We start from the raw sequence: 20,244 nt of genomic DNA, 5'->3' as shown, positions 1-20,244 counted from the left end.
CCTTCAGAGCCAAAGATGTAGCACACAACGGTCCCACGACCTCATGAAATATAGAAACTGTAATATATATATATGTGTGTATGTGTGTGTGTGTGTGTGTATATATATATATATATATATATATATATATATGTATACACACACACACACACATATATATATATATATATTTTTTTTTTTTTTGCCATTTACCTATTTTTAAACTTTCAGTCACTAAGCATGACAACATTATCATCATAGCACATTTCATCTAATGAAAAGAAGTCTCTTTGCACTAAACAACATTCAAAGTAAAACATGGCACAGGACGACTTTTTCCTTTGTGTTTTCATAATTTTTCATCTTGGAAATATCAAATCTTTTGTACATTAAAATGGAAAAACATGTTTTTTTTTCAACTTTTCATTTGTTTAAAAAAAAAGGTTTGTATTTATATATCTATATATATATTCATATATCCTCTTCTCTCTTTTGATTCAACTTTGTTGTGCAAATTCAGCAGTAACACAAGTGGCACAGCACTGGGGAGAGTGGGCAGTTCAGTTGGGGGAGAGAAAAGAAAACAGAATCAAATGCAATGACAAATCAAATGCAGAGTTATGAAACTGAAAATGTCCTTTGTTGGACTATAGTGGAGTTCTTGTTTAGTATTTGAGAGTCAGTACTGGAGGAAGAGTTTCCCTGCAAAGTCCCTTCGCCTGGTTGCCCTGCAGTGGCTGAAGCCTACGTGTTGCCTAGCATCCACCCTGCTGTAGTGTCTTTGAGCAACACACTGAATCCATACCAGCTCCACGGCTGCTGCTCTGTAAGCTGTCCCTGACCCCTGACCTCTCTGTGGAGGACAGCAAACAGAAAAGAGAAATTCCTTACAGGGATCAAGTATCGCAATGATATATCCTGGATTTGTATTGGCTCACAGTCTGAACCATAGCCTTGGCTGTGGCGAGCTACTAGCTGGTGGCTTATACCTTTCCTTTCCTGTAGCATTTTCCAGCTCTATATCCAGCAAGATGAGTGTTTGGTCACCAATGTGCACGTACCGGTCCTGATTGTGGCCAAAGTACCCAACTGCTGCACCCGTAGGACTCCAGATGTGATGAGGGCCTTGATGAAAACAAACGCTCTCCTGAGCTGAGGTCCATATCGGCTGAAGAATGAGGGTGCGCTTCATTTGGTTGTTAAGGGGCTTGGGTTGGCCAACCCGGCCGGCAGGGCCGTAGTTTCCAAACTCTGCTGTCTCTCCAGTGTGCTGCTGCTGGGTACTTGTGTCCTTTGCTGTCTTTTTTTCCCGCTGCCGTTTTTTGTTGTTTGTGAGGGTGATAATGACAGACTTCAAATGCCGAGGGTCAAAATTTCACGGGTGACAAAGGTTGTCAGGGAAGGCGTGTTGGTTGGCCAGTTCTCCCCCTAGCCGAGGCGTCCGATTTGCCAGTCCTCAGCTAGCCAGCGCCATGGTGTCGATGACCTGCTCCAGCTTGCCACGTAGCCGCTGTCTGCGCGACTGCTCGTCCTTCTGTAACGCCGACAGGATCTGGACACATACGTGGAGGAAGATTACACTACATCATTGCACCTTAATCACTTGTTTCACTTGTTTGCATGCAGCAAAGCACACTGTTTCCCTTCTGAACCCTAAATGTTTGATTGATGCTCAGACACACCGACTCTGCAGGAAAAGCGTTCTGATGCTAATTTAAGTTTCCCTGTTAGTGATTACATTTTAAACTGATGCTGACAACATGGACATGGTGGTCGGGGCAGGTGTTAGGGCTGTGGGATGTCTATAATGGCATGTTAATAAGACACCAACACACACTCCCAGTGGCCATTAGGTGTGACAAGGGAGGGAGGATCTGGTGCAGTGTGTGAAAAAATACTCTATTTATGTGGGTATTTGTGTTTGTAGTGCATCATTCTGGTTTATATGTGTGTGTGTATGTGCATTAGCATGTGCATGCGAGCATGTTAAGCATGTCCATATGTATTTATGCCTGTGTGTGTGTGTCTGTGTTTTTGTGCGTTTAAGGTTAGGGTATGTGTTAGAGGCGATGGGGGCCGTGCAGCTGCCTACATCTGGATAATAGGCTGTAATGAAGGGGAGCAGTTGGTTTGAATGGAGCCAGCTGCAACCAGCCAGCATAACTACTGTAATATTGTTGCTATGGCGGGATGGGAAGGAGGAAGGAGGAAGGAGGGGAGGGAAAGAGAAGAGGATGAGGCGGCCTATAGTTATCTAAAATGGGCTGATGAAGGAGGGTAAAAGTCTAGGGCGGGATATGAACCCCCGGTGAATTATGGGAGCAGAATGTAAAGGAATGTACAGGAAGGAGGACAATAACCAGCACTTCTAAAACTCACTAATGAACGATGTTACATCTTGTTTGTTTAATTCTTACAAAAAAACATTCAAACTTATCTGCCGGCCTTTTTCTTGGCCGGTGCAGTGACTTGTACGAGTCTTGTCGTCACTGTGAGGTTGCCAGGCAACCAGCTGAAACTCCAGGAAGCCAAAGTGTCCGGCCAAGAAAATTAAAACCACACATTGTTGTTTGTCCAATTTGGTTTTAAAAGGACAGATATACAGTCATGTGCAGGAGTTACCTAGAGATTGGCATGGGGTACTTTCCATGAAATCATCTCTCAATGCAAATCAAACCAGCTATTAGGCTAAACCATGCCAATCTCTAGGTATGGTGAAGGGTATGTGATGATGTGGGACTACTTTAATTCCAAAGGCCAAGGGAACTTTATCAGGATGCATAGTATCCTGGATCCATGAAATAACTGGCCTTTAAAAATACAAATCTGCCTGCCTCTATGGGAATTTAACATAGGGGTGTACTCACTTATGCCCCCTGTATTTTAAGGAAGAACATTTATTTATTTACGATACATTATTCATTCACAAAGAAAATTGGTGTCCTTAAAGATTGGATTTTTCCTCATTTTTTTAATTAAGGTATTAAGATCAATTTCCAAAAGATGATTTTTTTATTCCTCTTTTTAGTCAACTTTAGCATGGGTGTGCTAACTTCTGCACATGACTGTACGAGTGGCATCGGTCCTCTTACTAACTCTTGATAGAATGAATGCATTTCCCAAAATGTCTAACTACTGTATAGATTAAGATTTATTGGGATCTCCATAAGCTGAGGCCATAGCCACAGCTATTCTTCCTGGAGTCTGCCCAGAACTTGTGCATCTATACATTGCAGTGCATAATTACACTGAACAACAATGACAAAACAACATTAAATACATCACAGAAACTATGATCACAAACATAATAACAGAGACATAACACCATTCAACTCAACACAACACAGGACCTAGTTTAAATTATTCACAGAATGTAGAGATAAGAACATGACATGACTCAATGATGGTCCTACCAAACAAAAACATACATAAACAAAAACCCTTGATGAGATTGGCAGCATTCATTAAATATGAGCAAATGCAGAGTAACAGTTACAGAGAAACTATTGATTTTTTATGTTGTACATACGAATGACTCAAGAGAAACGTGTTTTAAATGATCCAGTGGTTTAAATTTTAAATAGCAGGGTTTTGAATGTGTGTGACACAGGAAATGTCCTTTATAGTACACACTGTTTATCTTGTAATGCTCATATTTATAGAAAAAGAGTTATTACATATTATTATAAACATACATATTATACATGTAGAGTTGCTTGGCAACTTCACGGTGACGACAAGACTCTCTGGCTGTAGCTTTATATTTAGTGTATGGAAAGAAGCATGGCATTGATCATCTCATCTAACTCTCACCAAGAAAGAAAACAACTGTATTTTTCTAAATGTCGAACACACGCACGCACGCACGCACGCACGGACGCACGGACGCACGCACGCACGCACGCACGCACGCACGCACACACGCACACACACACACACACACACACACACACACACACACACACACACACACACACACGGTCCTGGTTTGTACAGAAATGTTGCGTTTCAATCAACCAGCAGCAGATGTAGGATACTGTACATGCAAGTCTCTTCTAATGAAGCTCCATTAACTTCACAATGTGTTAAGCTCATGCTGTAATGTGCATCCTAATGGTGATAATACCTTCCAGCCCTTAATAATGTGGGCTGGTTATCAGTGTAATTGAATTAAAATGACCTCATGGCATTAGTCAAAATTAGTAAAGGGGAGAAGACACAGCACACCCTGCTACCGAGTAATTACATAAAAACACTCTTTTGCATTCTGTTCAATTCTATTCCATGTGCAGTGGGAGCTTACCTCGTCTTTGTATTTGATGATGTAGGAGTAGATCTCGTGCAGCGCAGACATACTGTTGAACTGGCTAAGGTGTAGGCGGGACTGCTCTGCCAGGTAGGCACTCATGTCCTGATCACTGATGGCTGGCATACGGGAGATATCGGAGTAATACCTAGAGGAAAGGTCAGACAGAGAGATTTACCTACTGCACCATTGGTATTCCATCCAAAAGTCCCCTTACTGGCTGAACTTGTTGGACTGGTTGTTATATATTCTGAATGCAAACAGTGGCAGCTGGTGACCAGTCTTCTCACTGGGGGATTGATACAGTTCACATTTCGAGGTTCAATATTTAGCTGATGTTCCAGTATCTTGCTCAAAGACACTCTGATGGGACAAATGGACATGCAAGGGCGAATATAGCCAAACACAGCTGAAGAGGAGTGCACTGTGTATCATTCAATAACATATATAGGTTGACTTGTTTTTAAGGGATTGTAGCAAAGCTATTTAAAGGGGAAGGGAGGGGTATTTGTTTTGCATTTGCTGAGGGGTAGGTACATTTCTGAGACTGCCCCCCCCCCTCCCAAACAAAAGAACCTATAGGTTGTTTGTACAAGGAGCTTGTTACAACCAACATTTACGTTTATTGTGGCTGCGACCTCTTGTGGCCGTAGTATTTATGAGGGGAGCAAAGGAGTCAGGGGACGTAGTAAGTAAAAGTCTGCATTGGGAGGAGGTCGGTGTGGATGGATGGGTCAAACAAACACACTTTGAGATTACATTGACGTATTTTAACTTGCGATTGCGTTGACTTAAGTTAACTTGTAAGTTAACAAACATACCTATTTTAACCCAACCCATGATCTTTTCCTAAAGCTAACCAAGTAATTTTGTTGCCTAAACCTAACCAAACTGTAACCGTTTCACAACATTAACCACAACTTTAAAACTGCGACCGTTATGTTTAGGTATGAGGATGTGTTGATCTGTTGCCACCAGTAGGGGAGATAATTTCGGAAACACTCCTGTGGGTCGTATTAGAGGGTAAGGAACTGGTAGAAACAAAGGACCTATGTACCTATACGACCCGGTTGGAGGACGTGTTACATTTTTTAGAGAGAGCAGGGAAGGTCTTTTAACTTTGTCATCATCACTCCAGATTTATATATTATTTTATTGCCTTGTGAGTTTATTATTTAAATACAGGTAGACTGGTTATGACAGTCAACCACACATCTGATCTCCTACATATTAGGCTATAGCATCATCTTATATAATTCCTATACATTTTTACTATTTGGAATATAGGGTGGGGTGAAAATACTGTGCTCAACTCCATCAGCAGCGACAGAGCTGCCGTGTGTGTCCAGTCCACTCATTCACTGGCTGTAATAACTGTTTATTTTGAGGCTCTCTATTTAAAAATAGAGGGAATCAAGAGAGAAGATTCAGCCCCCATCCCCATCCCAATCAATTTTGTACAGTCCCTTATCATGACTGAGCGTTAACTTGCACTTATTGAGGTCCATCTGGCCAGAGCAACAACAACCTTCACATTATTGACTCAGTGGTGCTGGCTGCTGCAGCGGAGCAAAATGTCCATGGAAAGTGAGGCAGGCAGAAAACAATACAGTATATTAAGAAAATCTCCTAATATCGAGCTGTACCCAGACCTGTTTGCAGAATCCATATCTCAACTATCATAAGGTTTACTGCAGCAGGGCAGGCTGGGGTTGAGTGTCGTTAGTAGGCATAATAGAAAACAAGGTTTAACTGCACCTAATTAACCATCACCTATAAATTCTTATCTCATACTGCCTTCAAATACTCCCTGCAAGCCTAAGGACTAACTGTAGCACATTTATGTACAGTATCTTGCTCAAAATAAAGAAGTGGGCCTTGGACCAGGATAATTGTCTGCTCTTCTGATTTAGCTTCTGAGTGCTGCAGCAGCCAGAGGGAGGGGAGAATGCACAGCAGTCATATAACTTACTTTTTAATTAACATAGTTGAATTCAATTTTTTAGTTTTATACATAATTTTTTTCGCTATCAGTTGATATTGTCTGTTCCTGGCAATCTGGGTATGAGAAAAAAATCCTGTCTCTTTCGTCAACTCTTAAAACATCAATACAAGCTGTGGGAGGAGCTGTAATTCACATTGCCAAAGCTACTTAGAGACTATTGGACTCTTCCACAATCAGCAGAAACAATGACTGTGGACAAGCATCGGTGGTGCATAACTTATCTTGAGTTTAGTTAAACATTCTGGAGCTCAATAAAAGATGAAGGGTGAACCAGAGCACATTTTTTCAGCTAGCCTTTTTCTTGGACTTGAATTCACATGGCGAGTTTAAAATATCACATGGTATTACAGATACTCTGTACTCTTGTGTACACTGTATTTCATATTTATGAGCCTGGATCAAGCTGTAATTACAGTATATGGTTTCTTTGCGCTCATGTAATCGAACTGTGTACTCTGAATCCAGTAATAAATGCTTCAAATGCTAATAGCTGAAAACGTTCAACCTGTTATGTTCTCAGTATCTCACAGTTGTTTTTAGCTTAGCAGTTTAGAAGTGTAATTAACTTTAATCTCTCCTCTCACCTCACTTTTCTTTGAAGACAACTTTACTAATTAGTCAACCTTCCCAGCTTCCAACAACCCATATGGATCTTTTCCACTTAGCATTTATAACTGTGGATATGCTGTGTTTTTTTATTTTCTTCTAGTTTAATATTGATTTGAATTTGTCTGCGTTAAACTTTGACTTACCTCTCTACCCAGTTCTTGTAGTTGGGGATGTCTTTAGCGTATAGCAGCTTATTTGAAGGTGAGTCTTTTCCTAGTTTGTGTTCTGACGTTGAACAGGAGTCCATGAAGGTCTGGGCCACCACAGACAGACAGGCGTCCGTGATGCTGTTCTTATGGATGTCAAATACAAACTGGGGGTTCTTGATGACGTTCACCCAGAACCGCAGAGGAAGACTGTAGCCGGAACACAGAATAGACACTTTATAAACACATAATGAAATATAACTTACAAATGTCCTGTATTAAAACATAATTTGAAGCGATTGAGTGCTTTGCTTTGGTTGCTTAATTTACTATTGTTCACATCACACTACTTTGTGTTTTTTTTTTCTAATGGTTTATATAGTAATCTTGCTCAGTAAGCCCCATGGCCCCTTAGGCAATGTAGCAGCTTACAGGTAGTGTGTAATTGGTCACAACTTTATAAAGAAGTTCACCTAAATTCTGTGCAAACATTTTAATGAAATAAACACAAATAAGTAATTTATGGAAAAAATATTGCAATGCCAGTCTGAAGATGTTATTAAATCATCCAGTTAATTATGACCAAGCATGAGACACAGCAACTGTTTAAATGATTTATGAATTTTGCAGACCTGGATTTATTGATTTAATACAATACGTTTTTCTGCAGTGTTGTTCACAAAGATATTTACTTTCCAGAGAGTATATAACATTATCTGGATCAGAAAAATCATCAAAAAACATTCAAAATGTAATCTATCAGAGCTTCAAATAGGCATGTTTCATTACTGATTAATATCTTGATTTTTCCTTGAACAATAAGTTATTTGTTTGTTCGGTAACACTTTACTTGAAGATATCTACATAAGAGTGACATGACACTGCCATGAACACATGACACTGTCATGACACATGAACCCTAACCCTAACCCTAACTTGTCATGACAAAAACTGAATGACACTTAATGACTGAAGCGTTATGTCATAACGGTTTATGACACGTTCATGACAGTGTCATGTCACTCTTATATAGATACCTTCAAGTAAAGTGTAACCGTTTGTTCAATAAAAAGTCAGAAAATAGTGAAAAATGGCCATCGAAAAGTCCAAGGTAATGTCATCACATGCTCTTTTTGGCCGACAAACACTCCAAAACTTAAAGATATTTATTAACTATTACAAAAGACAAAGTAAATCAACACCTCCACACATTTGAGGAGCTGAAACCAGGCAATGTTTGATGTATTTGCTTAAATAAATTACTAAAATACACATTTAAAAGCCACCAAATATCTACCAACGTTTTATTTTTGTATTACTAATATGTGTGGGAAGTCAGCCAGTTCTTAGTTCGGGAGAGACTCTAATGCAAATGTCATGAGGCCAAACTTGAAGATCTTTATGTGCTGGAGATGGAATTTTCATTGGAGTGAATGGGGATGCCATCAGTATCCAGTTCCCATAATACTGTACACCCTTGGTAATTATTTTAACTCTCTTACTTACCAGTTGCTCTTCCAGGTATGTCGTACGTCGTAGTCTGTGATGGAGTGTTTGTCGGCCTGCTCGTCCAGGAAGTCGAACATGTACTTGATGGCCAGCGGCAGCGCGCTGCCTCTGTGGGCCGTGCTGAAGATAGTCTCAAACAGGTCATCCACAAACTTCTGTAGCGTACCCTGAATGGAAAGACGAGGATAGAGAGAAAACAAGACATTTGTAAGGATTTATTTAAGTTTTAGTTGTTTTTTTTATTGTTGTTTGAATGGTACTCTTAACTGTTTTAATATGGAATCAAGTTTAGTGTTGTTTTCATCTATGAATGTATTCAATGGACTTTTATATGCTATGTTTTGGTGATCAAGTTTGGTTGGTTGGATGGCAGCACTTTCATTTTTATGTTGTTTTTATTAATGTATAAATTAAACCTTGAACCTTGAATACAAGTTGACATGTTATTTAACACCATACACATTAGTGGTCTTAAACCTTAAGATTTAAAATTGTTATATAGCAGTACTGTAGACGTTGGAATCTTATGACTGACAAGCATTTTTCAGGTACAGTTGTTTATCTCTGATTCCTTTTGACAGTTTTGTTACAGTGATATTGCCTTATTATGGCAAATCACTTTGACCCTTTTTTTTAGAGGGTTTAATGTTTTATTACTTAAATTGATTTTGATCGCTCGTGTTAAGCATTCTTGGTACTCATGATCGCCCTCAAAAACACTTAAAAAAAAAAATCCAAAGTCGTATACGTATGTTTAAAATCTACCTGTTAATTACTGTAGAAGAGAAGAAGAACATCTTATGAAATCTCAGAGAGAAGGTACATTAGAGAATGGCAATGAACATAATTTCACTGTGACAGAATATATGTACAATTTCCAGCCACTTGTATCCGCAGCACCTGAATGGGCCATAAGTGTGTGCATTTTTAGTATGAATGGCCCCAGTGGGAATCGCAGTTATAACTCACGCTTTGTGATTCCCTCGATCTGCAGAATCACAAACAGGAACCCCAGCTCTCGGATTTGGATGGCGCATTCCTCCAATGACAATGCTTCAACATAATCACATCAAATGTAGCTAAATGAATTTCCTTAACAACACATTTGTTTCCCAGACTTCTCCATCTGGCAGAATATATTACTGAGGAAATGTTTGGGGATGGTATTTAGTCAGCCATTGTGAAATGGAACAGGAATGAATTCTGTCCCAGTCGTGGATCAAAGTACTGAAATCTGCATAGACGAGACGGCCGGGCAGACAGACGCAGAAAGACAGCCATGGAGAAACAGGGACAAGATGAGCTTCTCAATTGCATTTGTCTCTGTTTTTTCATCATGTATGGCCTCTTTAATCCCTCAACAAATTACCGGTCTCCTGACACCTCCTGTATCTGCCTCCCTGCACTCTGCACCACACGCCCAGCTTTGGGCGTGTGGTGGTTAATCTGTTTTTTTCTTATAACCACTGGAAATTGAAAAGCCAGCCCACTTGTAACTGCTGCCCATTGCTATATTTCCCTCCCCCTCTTACATCTAGGATAGAGACGATGAACTGAGAGACACTGAAGGCGGAAAGGAAAGATAGCTGGATGCTGCAAGGATCCAAGATGTATGAAAATGTTATGGGTCTGTTTATCCCTGTATGTGTGTATACAATGGCTGACCAGTTTGGTTAGGTAAGTCTAAAAAATGAACAAGCTTCATCATCAATTAAGAATATACTACAATACAATATACTCTTCCAAGCCCACATAAGTTACCCTAAACCCTAACCCTAAACTCTAACTCCACTGCTGATAAAGCTGACTCTAAACCCATCTGAAGTATATAGAACGTGGCCGGTCTTGCTACCACCTTTCCTATCCTGAAGTTGTACAGTAAGCAGGTTTTGCTCAAGTCTCAGATTTCCTCCCACAAACCAAACCAGTATGATTTAAAGAGTGGTCATTCCATTCAAACTGCACTGTTAGTGATAGGGCAATCTTTAGCATGGGAAGGAGAAGAGTCCAAGCTTCACTTTCTTTCCACAGGGGTACCGCTAGGATCAGTGCTTGGTCCTCAAACCTTCTCAATATATGCCACCACCCCTGGTCTGATTATCTGCTCACATGTTTTTTCTTTACCACTGCTGTGATGCTAATACCCAGTTCTATCTGTCCATGCTGTCAGACCACCCCACTATGTTAGCGTGGATCTCAGCCTGGCTCACTGATACCTCAATATGGATGATGAAACGTCCCCTTCTGATAAATCTTTTCAAGACTGAACTCCTTGTGATCCCAGCCAGTCCTTCTGTCTACTGTAATGCCATGCTGGCAGGGCTGCCAACACGCACACTAAAAACTCTGCAAATGATTCAAAATGCGGCACCATATCTGGTCTTCAACTAGCCAAAAACAGCTTGTGTCACTCCACTTTTCATCGCCCTAAACTGGCTCCTTCTTGCTGCTTCCAAGTTCAAGTCACTAATGCTTGCCTATAGAGTGGCCACTTGCACGGGAGCAATTTCAACTCATTTAATTTTAGGAAATCTCAATCCAAACTATTCTCCTATGTGCTCCCTATCACTTTGGACAAAAGTCTAATAAAAACATGTAAATGTAAAATGTATGTACCATTACCTGACATAGAAATGCCTTGAATTGTGATGATGTGATTCAACATAATTTAAGACTCCTTATAGACCTGCAGACTTTCTGTACTAGTAGTTTCCTCTCCCATCAAATAGGTGAGGTGGATCCCTTTGTCTTAAAGAGATGATAATGTTGTAGATATTCCATTAGTCTGAGTTTCAGTGGTGAGTTTTACTGTTCCCCAATGGTTCTAAGTGCAGTGTTGGAGATTTTTTCACCATGACTGGAATAAACTTTTAAAACACTGGCATGTAGTTTACTCCTTTTTGTCTTACTTTTGTAGCTAGCAGCCTGGTCAGGTAGATCTCAGAAACCATCTTGCTGCCTCGGTCGCCCTCCCTTTGGTCCGAGTGGTCGTGGTTCTTCACCAGATGCCACAATTTGGTTCCACTCTCCAGGTCAGGGGTGATCATGGGTGTTCGGGATCGTAGGCTATCTGGACTACTGGCTGTCCTCAGCATACTCTCTAAAGCCACAAACACAAAACAGAAATATTTGGAAGAACTATTGTCAGCTTTTGTTAGAAACAATGTGATTCAGTGAACAAAAAAAAGCCAATTTCCCTTATTAGAGCCCATTTTTGGAGTTAGAAAAACCAGCAAATATTGCAGCCTACTCTTCTACTTCTCACAGGTTATACAGTAGATGTAAAAACATGTAGAATCTCATTACCTGACAGGTAAGTTAACTAATCGACCAATAATCACCCAAAACTCCGCAAATTTCCTACATTCTTCTCTCTCTTTTACAGACTGTGACTCACACTCCCCCTCCCTTTTTCCCCAGCATCTATGTCTGCTTCATTATTCATGGCGTGTCAAAGTTGATTAGAGCGAAGCAAGGAGATGCATATCTACGACTTTTCTATTTAGTATGGAGAGGGGAAAAGCAACCAGTCAGGTGAAGTGCACATGGGGTGGAGAGTGAACTATCTCCTAACTAGCTGTTGCTCCTGGGGAAGAAGGCATATGGAATGAATAGAGGAGGTGGAGAGATAAAAGAGAGAGTTGCTGATGCATGTTGCAATCCCCTTATGTTTGGTGAAAGGATGGAGAGGAGAGGAGATGGCAGGAAAAGGGGGTGGGTGGGTGGGTGGGTGAAATGGACAGATAGACAAAGAAGGTCAGGAGAGAGAGGGGTGAAATGGAGAGTAATGGGAGAGCACGGGATAGAAAAGTGAAAGAGGCTGAGTGAGGTGGTGTCTAGTGCTGTTGTTGCTCTTGCCGGCGGGGTGCTGAGTGGGTTTGATTTCAAACCCATCACGGCCACTGGTGGCCAACATTTACCTGTGCTCATAAACACACACACACACACACACACACACACACACACATGATCGCAATTAAACCATAAGGCAAATATGAACATGGAAAGACACGTTTTATTTAGGGTGAGATGACTCATAAAAACCAAACCTTTGATTTCAGAAAGAATTTTCCCCAGTTGCATTTCTCTCCACAAATCCAGCACTCAAACATTGTAGGTGTTGTGTGATGCATTTATTCAGAGTCAAAAAGCCACTAAATCAATAGACTAAACTTCTTACTACAGAATCCGAGGTATTTGTTGTGAGAGTGGCTATAACCAATATTTATAATGCTTAAAGAGACAGGCGCTCCAACAGAGCGTCTCAGACAGAGGGTGAATACAGGTGCAGCAGCCATGGGCAGTATTAGAAAAACTCATGTTAACATGTTATAGAAGAAACACAAAATATGCATGCACGCATGCACGCACCACCACTTATAGAAGACCAGCACTTCTATATTTGATGACAGTAGTAGTATTAGTAGCAGAGGTCTCACTCTCCTGTTAATTTCAGGTAACACAATTGTTATCGGAATCTGCCCTCAATGTATAAAAACTCTGATAAAGAGGCATGTCTATGTTGTGGATATCAGGTAGGCAAGGCATAACTGCAACATGATTCCAAAAGACTTTCTTACAGCCGAAGAAGCTTGTGATGCATGTCATACCCTCTCTCTCTCTACCTATGTTTACTCTCTATCTCTACAGTACAGTGACAAATAGAGGCAACCATGCTACCCCCAAATGTTATGTCTATTTGCATATTAACCACACACAAACAAAATTTCATACGATTTATACGGGTGCTTTTAGAGAAAATCCAGGTTGCTGTGAGTCTAGATCAGTCCCGAGCCGTGCATGCCTGAGGGTCACTACCCATTTTTGTTATCAGACAAGGGTCAAGTCTTTTACTGCAGAGTGATTTATCTTCTAAATACTTTAATTCTCCAGAGAAGTATACCATATTGATGCCGGGCCTCTGTCTATCGCTGACGGCCAGGTGCTCTTTCTCGCGCTCTCTCTCTCTCTCTCTCTCTCTCTGGCTGACTCTCTCTCTCTCTCTTTCACTTTGTCAGCTGGGGATCGAGGTGTCTACTTTAATGCCTGTCATTCATGAGCTGTTTGGAAATAGCCGTGGAATAGCCTTGGCCTGGGCAGATAGCAATGGATAAAAAGGATTGCCATTCACAAAGAATGGCCACGATAAAGTGTGTGAAAGGGTGTGTGTGTGTGTGTGTGTGTGTGTGTGTGTGTGGGTGTGGGTGTGGGTGTGTGAAGGGGGGTAGGCAGTTAGAGGGATGGGAATCATTGACAGAATGATTTAAATAGGGTCAATTCAAAAGGGGAATGGGAGTCGTACCGTATCTGCTGAGGCTCTTGGTGAAGGTGGAGGAGTTGGAGATGTTATAGGCAGAGTTCTGCTTTGGCACCAGGGCGATCACCGAGCCATCTGTTACCTGCACACCAAGACACACACCAAAATATTCACTGGGTAAATCCAACCCAGCTGTTGCTTGTGCTTGTTTTGTGTGCATGTCAGTGCTTGTGTACCTGATAGTGAGCCAGTGTGTTGAGGCGTTTCCAGTCATTGTCAATCTTAGTTGTGACGTCTTCATCCTGCAGAATGATTCTGGCCATCCGGCCTTGACGCCATTCTTCAGGAAGAGGGAACAGAGGTTTAGAGCAAAGAACACTACACAAGTACTCTGAGTGTGTTTGTGTGCATGTTTCTTTTGGTCTTGCAGTGCGGTCAGATATCATTTTAGTTGTTTGTAAATGCTAATCGTGTTCCCTCACTTTTCATGAATTAAGTCTTGATCCCTGTGGGGGAAAAAAAACACCTTTGCTCAGGTTACTGAAGAAAATATCAGAAACGTGCACTGTGCACAACTTGCTTGGCTTGTGTTTTCTCTATTTGCAGCACATTTCTTTATGCTGCGTAGGGATTGTCAGTGTGTTTCCCACTTTACTTCTCCACTTTTTTGAGAAAGTAAATTATATGTAGTCACTTAAAGCTGCACATATCAATATTTTTTTTTATCGGCAAACGCACAAATAGTTATTACCCTACTCTGCCGTTCCATTCAGCTCTACGGAGCGTTTTAGAATCTTTCAGCTCATTGTTTGGGTTTTAGGGCCCACTACTTTACTGTTTTGGATCACTCTCAACACTCCTGTCAACCCCGTTTACAGCTAATAAAGCTCTGAAAAAACCCACTGTACACTACCTGCCCAGCACCAAAAGGCACGCAGACAAAGGTAGCTACTAGATAGCTAACATGTGGAGCATTTAGCAGCTAAAAAGCCAGATATTTCCCATGGAATTTGACAGAGACCAAAACAGAGCTAAAAGGAGAGTAAATATCGGATGTACAGTACATTCACCAGGTGGATACAAACACGACTCCAAATTAATGCTTATACTGCACCGTGTCTGCAGGATATGTAAATGAGCAAAGGAGGATAATATGTGAATGTTCTGTTTACAGGTTGTTTGCGATGCCTCCACGCAGCCAACAAAATTAATTAATGCAGGCTTATTTCAAATATTAATTGATTCTGGTCCCAGTCTATAGTGTTTATTGCAGCTTCAGTTGTTTGCCCTTTTCTCAATAAATTAACATAATTCTGCCTTCTAGAACAAAACAAGCAAACAAACAAAAAAAAAATCGCCAGACAATGTCAAGACAATGTCACGTTGACTTCAATAGGTAAGGAGTAGAGGCGAAGAGGTTGGAGTTGTAGTGTACAGTGTAGAACTAAGTTTACAAGACACATCTACGGCATGCAGCGGTTCACATAAGCATGCCTCTGGACCGCCATCTTGGCCAGTAATTACATCTGTCTCATACAGTTAGAACATGCATGCACGTACAGTGTTGTGTTGTCTTACCCAGGTCCATATCAGAAGCCTTGGGCCTTTGTGAATAGGGGCTGCCCTTGTACACTGCATCGAGCAGCTTCTCTTTGACCTGAGTGATGGTGTCACAGTTCAGACACTTGACCGTCACCTCTTGGGCGTTCTCATTCTCTGGGTTTACACAGTGCAACGTCTGGCGGAAAAAAACAGGTGGAAACAAAGGGAAATGAAAAACAGACACAACAATTTAGGCTTTAGGCAGAGACACTGCAAGAACGTTGCCAACTAGTGAGCTGTTTGGATGATTGGTTAGGTGCATTTGAATGTGCATGACAACATTTTCACACCTAGTTTGTTTGCAGCAGCTGTTTTTAAAACCTGGACATTTTCCTAGTCCGTTCAGTTTGTTCAGGACTATAATGACTCACAGCAAAGCATTCGCACATGGGTGCAGACCAAAACAACTGTAGCAGACAAGTAGGTTTGTCTGAATGTTTCCAATCCAAACCTGAAGTGCTTTGTTTGGAGAGAGAACGCTGGGCAAAAGATCACATTCTCCCTCCCAACACAACTGATGCTGAAGCGCTATGTTTACCCTGGAAGGAATCCTTCCCCACAGTTGACTTTCTGATCAATTAAGCAACTGTTGGCCACCACATTTCAGCTGCTGATTAGTTAAGAGCTTGGTTTAAAATTGTCATCGTCAAATGTGACTGAAGCTTAACAACTCATCAAGTGATTCAGAGCAAAGCCTCAAGACACAATACGTTTACTGACCAGTGTTTTGTAGTCAATCTGTTGCCTGATGAGTTTATCCTCACTGAGGGAGTAGCGGGCTTCTCCTGTGATGGCGTCTATGGGTCCCTTCTCCATCTGCTGCTTGATGGCACAGTAAAGCATGAACAGAGGCTCCCCGGCACACTCCTGGTGAGGGAGCAGACAGACAAGAGAGGAGTTGCCAGCAGTTCAACCAAAGAGTGATTTTCGTTTCCCAGATTCTTTCATTTGAATAACTGTTAGAGGCCTAAAGGGGGAATGGTGTCCAGTAGTTCATGACAAAAAGCAAAAATTAGAGAAAATCCTGAAAAAATAACGCAATGTTGCACTGGTATTTATTTCCTTTGTTATCCCATGAATCATCTCACAATCCCTAAGAGGGGTTACAATACAGTGTAGCCATCCAGTTAGTAACACAGTGATTCAACTCAAAGCCAGTTGATGAAAGCATTTATATCTGCTTTGCTGACAGCTCTGGGGGATATCTAAGGATGTTGCAAATTAGTGTCAGGGGCGCAAGATTTCTCAATTTAGTGTGGAATTTGGAAGCAGATGTAAATGCTGTAAGCCCAGCCGCAAGTTCATCTGATGTGCAAAGAGTGTCATTAAATAAGGGCTAATAATGGGCTGTTTTGACGTAAGTGGAGCGTGTCTGGAAAGTAATGAAGAGCAGAGAATAAAAGTGTTTTCTGCTGCTGAACTTGGAATATTGGTTGAAGAGAAACTTTTTTGCAGGCATGCATTTATCCCACAAGAGGAAGGCTGTTTGTTCTTTTTATAAATAGCAATCAAAAAGATCCATGACTAAATTATTTCAAGTGAAATAATATACATGTAACAGCCTACTTAAAAGCATTACTGGCTGCTTCAATCACATTGCACTTTGCTTGAGCAGCTGTGAAAATACGTGCAAAATATGTGGCATGTTTCTCAGCAAGTTTCTCTCTCACTCACTGTTTTAACCTGTCTATAGTCTCTCGCCCTCCTTATGTGTCAGTAAAACAGCGCTGCAGATTTTACACCTCCTTTTCCCCAGATTACATTTCAGACGCAACCTTCTCTTCCACAGTTTCCGGTGATGAATCAGGTGCTGCAGCTTTTTGTATTAATTTCCATTCCCTCCTCCCATATTGTGTGCCTCTGAACAGGAACGTCTTAAAATACATGTTGCGTGAGACCAAACATGCACTCTTTAGCTGTGCTCTTGCATTTTACAGGCACAAAACCGGTCCTTTCTTAAAAGATGACAAATGCAATTTGACTGTTTAACGCCTAAAGAAGGGCCACGAATCCTCACTAAATATACCCATCTGTGTCTAAGGGCAGCAATGTTCCACTTAGTCAAACTAGCTATAAGTAATGGAATTCAAAGAGAGTTACCATCTCCAACAGAAAACACTGTTCACAAACTGCTCCAAACAGCTCTATTGTAGTCCAGCCTTTACTTCAGAGACGAACGTGCGTCACTTTGAAACACACATTATAATGCTCGCCTAGCTGCTAGCGTGGCACGCCCTCATACTCTGCTTCTGACTGGCTAGTAGTCCTTTCCTAGCTACTGCGCATGTGCGACTGCCAACAAAAATGGAACAGAAGTGAGATGCCTCACTCTGTAGCTAAACCGGGAGAGCTCAACACACAGGGTGAAAAGAGGATGTGCAGTACAACAAAAATATGGTGTGTTTTGAAAAGTAAACCATGTAAACCTATTCTGGTACAACCTCTAAATACAATTATGAACCTGAAAATGAGCATAATATGAACACTTTAAGTCTTTGAAAAGTGCTGATTGAAATAACATAATTTAAAGGTCCAATGTGTAGGAATTTCTCCCATCTAGCGTTGAGATCATGTATTGCAAGCAACTCTCTCGCGTCACGCATTTCAAAGTACGTATTACAGCTACGGTAGCCTTCACGCTTCAAAAAGCCGGTTTCTTGCTCTTTTCAATATCCTTTTTTCTTTTTCTGGGCAAAGAAGAAGACTCCTGTTCCTGAAATTTGGATTTTGAATATGTGTGGTCCTCCATGTTTCCTTCTTCTTCCTTCTTCCGGGAAGCTACGATACCCATTAGCAGCATTAGCAGCACCTGTGAGTTTATCATGTGACAGCGAAAATGCAAAAGGCGGAGCAGTATGTCCTGTATGTCCCTTACTGGCTAACGTATTTCAAGATGGCGCATGAATATGGAGCGTCTACCCAAGTTCACGCGAATGCAAATGTAAAATTTCAAGCCAAAAGGAATACTTGGAATTGATGGTGGTGATAAATATTCATGAGAAAGGAGAAGTTTGTGAACGGGCAACACAGATTTTGATAATGAACAACTATACACGTTACACACTGGACCTTTAAAGTTCTCTATCCTGCTTATGTTTTACTCATGGTTGGGTATTTTATGATCCATCTCCTGACCATTCCCAAAATCCACCCACACCGCTATAACATTTTTCATTATCCTCTCTCTCTCTCTCTCTCTCTCTCTCTCTCTCAGCAGTATTAGCATGGAACTATTGTGTTATCAGGTTATCAGGTGAAGCGACAGGTCAAACAACTTGCTGATATTATTATCAGATCCTAAAAGGCAGATATGGAAATTTCCAGGCTGACCCTGCGAGTCAGAATCCAGCCTGTAAGATGCAGATGGAAAGTGGTATAAAAAAATTGACAGATTTGAATATGTACAGTCCAAAAAGGAATTTTTGTACAGCGATGGTATTTTAGTCTAAGCATCTTGTGATTCTCCCTTAAGTGATCTTGGTCTCTGACTTAAAGCAGCATTACATACATATTTTCAGTTCTCTCCCATTGTCTACATTACAGAGCTTCCCACTCTCCGCTCCATCAAAGACACTTGCCAATCAATAGTGTCATTAGTCATCACTTGGCTTCAAGGAAAACACTCCCGACTAAAGCAGCAGCAGTTTAGAGAGGAGAGAGAGGACACATCACCAATACTCATCCTGACAAGAGTTTAATGATTGACCGTGCAGTGCTCAGGGAGATACTTCAGACTGGGTATGTGTGTGTGTGTGTGTGTGTGTACACACACACACACACACACACACACACACACACACACACACACACACACACACACACACACACACACAAGTCCTTCCTTTTTCTGGTCTTTTCCCTCCCTTTCTCTCCCTATAATACATCAATCCTTATTGGTTTTAATAAAAAAAACAGGTTAAGCCAGTAAATTATACACTGATTCCAAAGAATTCATGAAACGCTCTTAGCTAGTCTTTACTCTTTTTTCATGTCAATTACTGGAGAATGTAGCCTACTAAAAATGTACAATGGCTATAATTAAGATTACAATAATAACAATCAAACTCACAGATAATTATCATTCAATTTTTTACATTACATTATTACATTACATGTCATTTAGCTGATGTTTTTATCCAAAGCAACTTACAGTTGCTACAGATGTCAGAGGTCGCACGCCTCTGGAGCAACTATGGGTTAAGTGTTCAGGGACACATTGGTTGATGTATCACAGTGGGACTTGAACCCAGATCTCCCACACCAAAGGCACGCGTATATGGTGATGGTGCAACATGGTTGCAGTTTCCCTCAGCTCTATGGGGCTTTGTAGCATCCTTCAGAACACTTTGGAATTCCAGCCCGCAACTATACTGTTTTGGGTTTAATCTCAACGTTCTTATAGGGTCGTTTTTGGCTTCATGCTCTAAAAACCGACTGTGTGTGACTTGCCCTCCTCCAATTGGCAGACGGACAAAGTTAGTGACCGGCTGGTGAACACAGTGAAGGTTAGCAGCTAAAGAGACAGACATTGCCTCCAGGAATTGGATTACATAAGCAACTGTTTGCTAACAAGTTCACTGTATCAACTTAAAAGGTGATAATGTCAGTATTGTGCTCTGTACTCGTTTCTGTGGCCTCCAAATGGCCCAAAAAATTATAAAAAAAATCAGTTAGGTTTTTAATCTTAAAGTCCCTAAAAGTATTGATATTAAACAATCTGAAAAGAGATAAATCACTGTTTGGTGGGGGACCAGGGACTTTTGCAACCTTTGACAAAGATATTTGAATGGAAACTTTGGTGTAAATAAAGATAATTGCTGTTGTAACATGC

The 20,244-nt window shown here is 41.0% G+C and overlaps 1 protein-coding gene across 2 annotated transcripts in view; it reads right to left on the bottom strand.

The window, feature by feature from the left end:
• Positions 1-396: 396 nt before the first annotated feature.
• Positions 397-20,244, bottom strand: part of LOC116040775 (plexin-A1-like) — a 300,695-nt gene continuing 280,847 nt past the window's right edge. For both annotated transcript variants that reach the window (XM_031286408.2, XM_031286409.2), the window contains exons 26-34: positions 16,134-16,280; positions 15,390-15,549; positions 14,048-14,151; positions 13,857-13,953; positions 11,464-11,654; positions 8,552-8,721; positions 7,043-7,255; positions 4,283-4,433; positions 397-1,531 (exon numbers count right to left, since the gene is read on the bottom strand). In XM_031286408.2, the coding sequence (XP_031142268.1) occupies positions 1,436-1,531; positions 4,283-4,433; positions 7,043-7,255; positions 8,552-8,721; positions 11,464-11,654; positions 13,857-13,953; positions 14,048-14,151; positions 15,390-15,549; positions 16,134-16,280 (1,329 nt within the window). In that variant the 3' untranslated portion in view covers positions 397-1,435. The remainder of the gene's footprint in view (positions 1,532-4,282; positions 4,434-7,042; positions 7,256-8,551; positions 8,722-11,463; positions 11,655-13,856; positions 13,954-14,047; positions 14,152-15,389; positions 15,550-16,133; positions 16,281-20,244) is intronic.

This window comes from Sander lucioperca, chromosome 12 (genome assembly GCF_008315115.2).
Source record: "Sander lucioperca isolate FBNREF2018 chromosome 12, SLUC_FBN_1.2, whole genome shotgun sequence".
NCBI classification, from domain to species: domain Eukaryota; kingdom Metazoa; phylum Chordata; class Actinopteri; order Perciformes; family Percidae; genus Sander; species Sander lucioperca.
The sequence above is the reverse complement of the archived record's forward strand: the minus strand, read 5'-3'. Positions and strand labels throughout refer to the sequence as shown.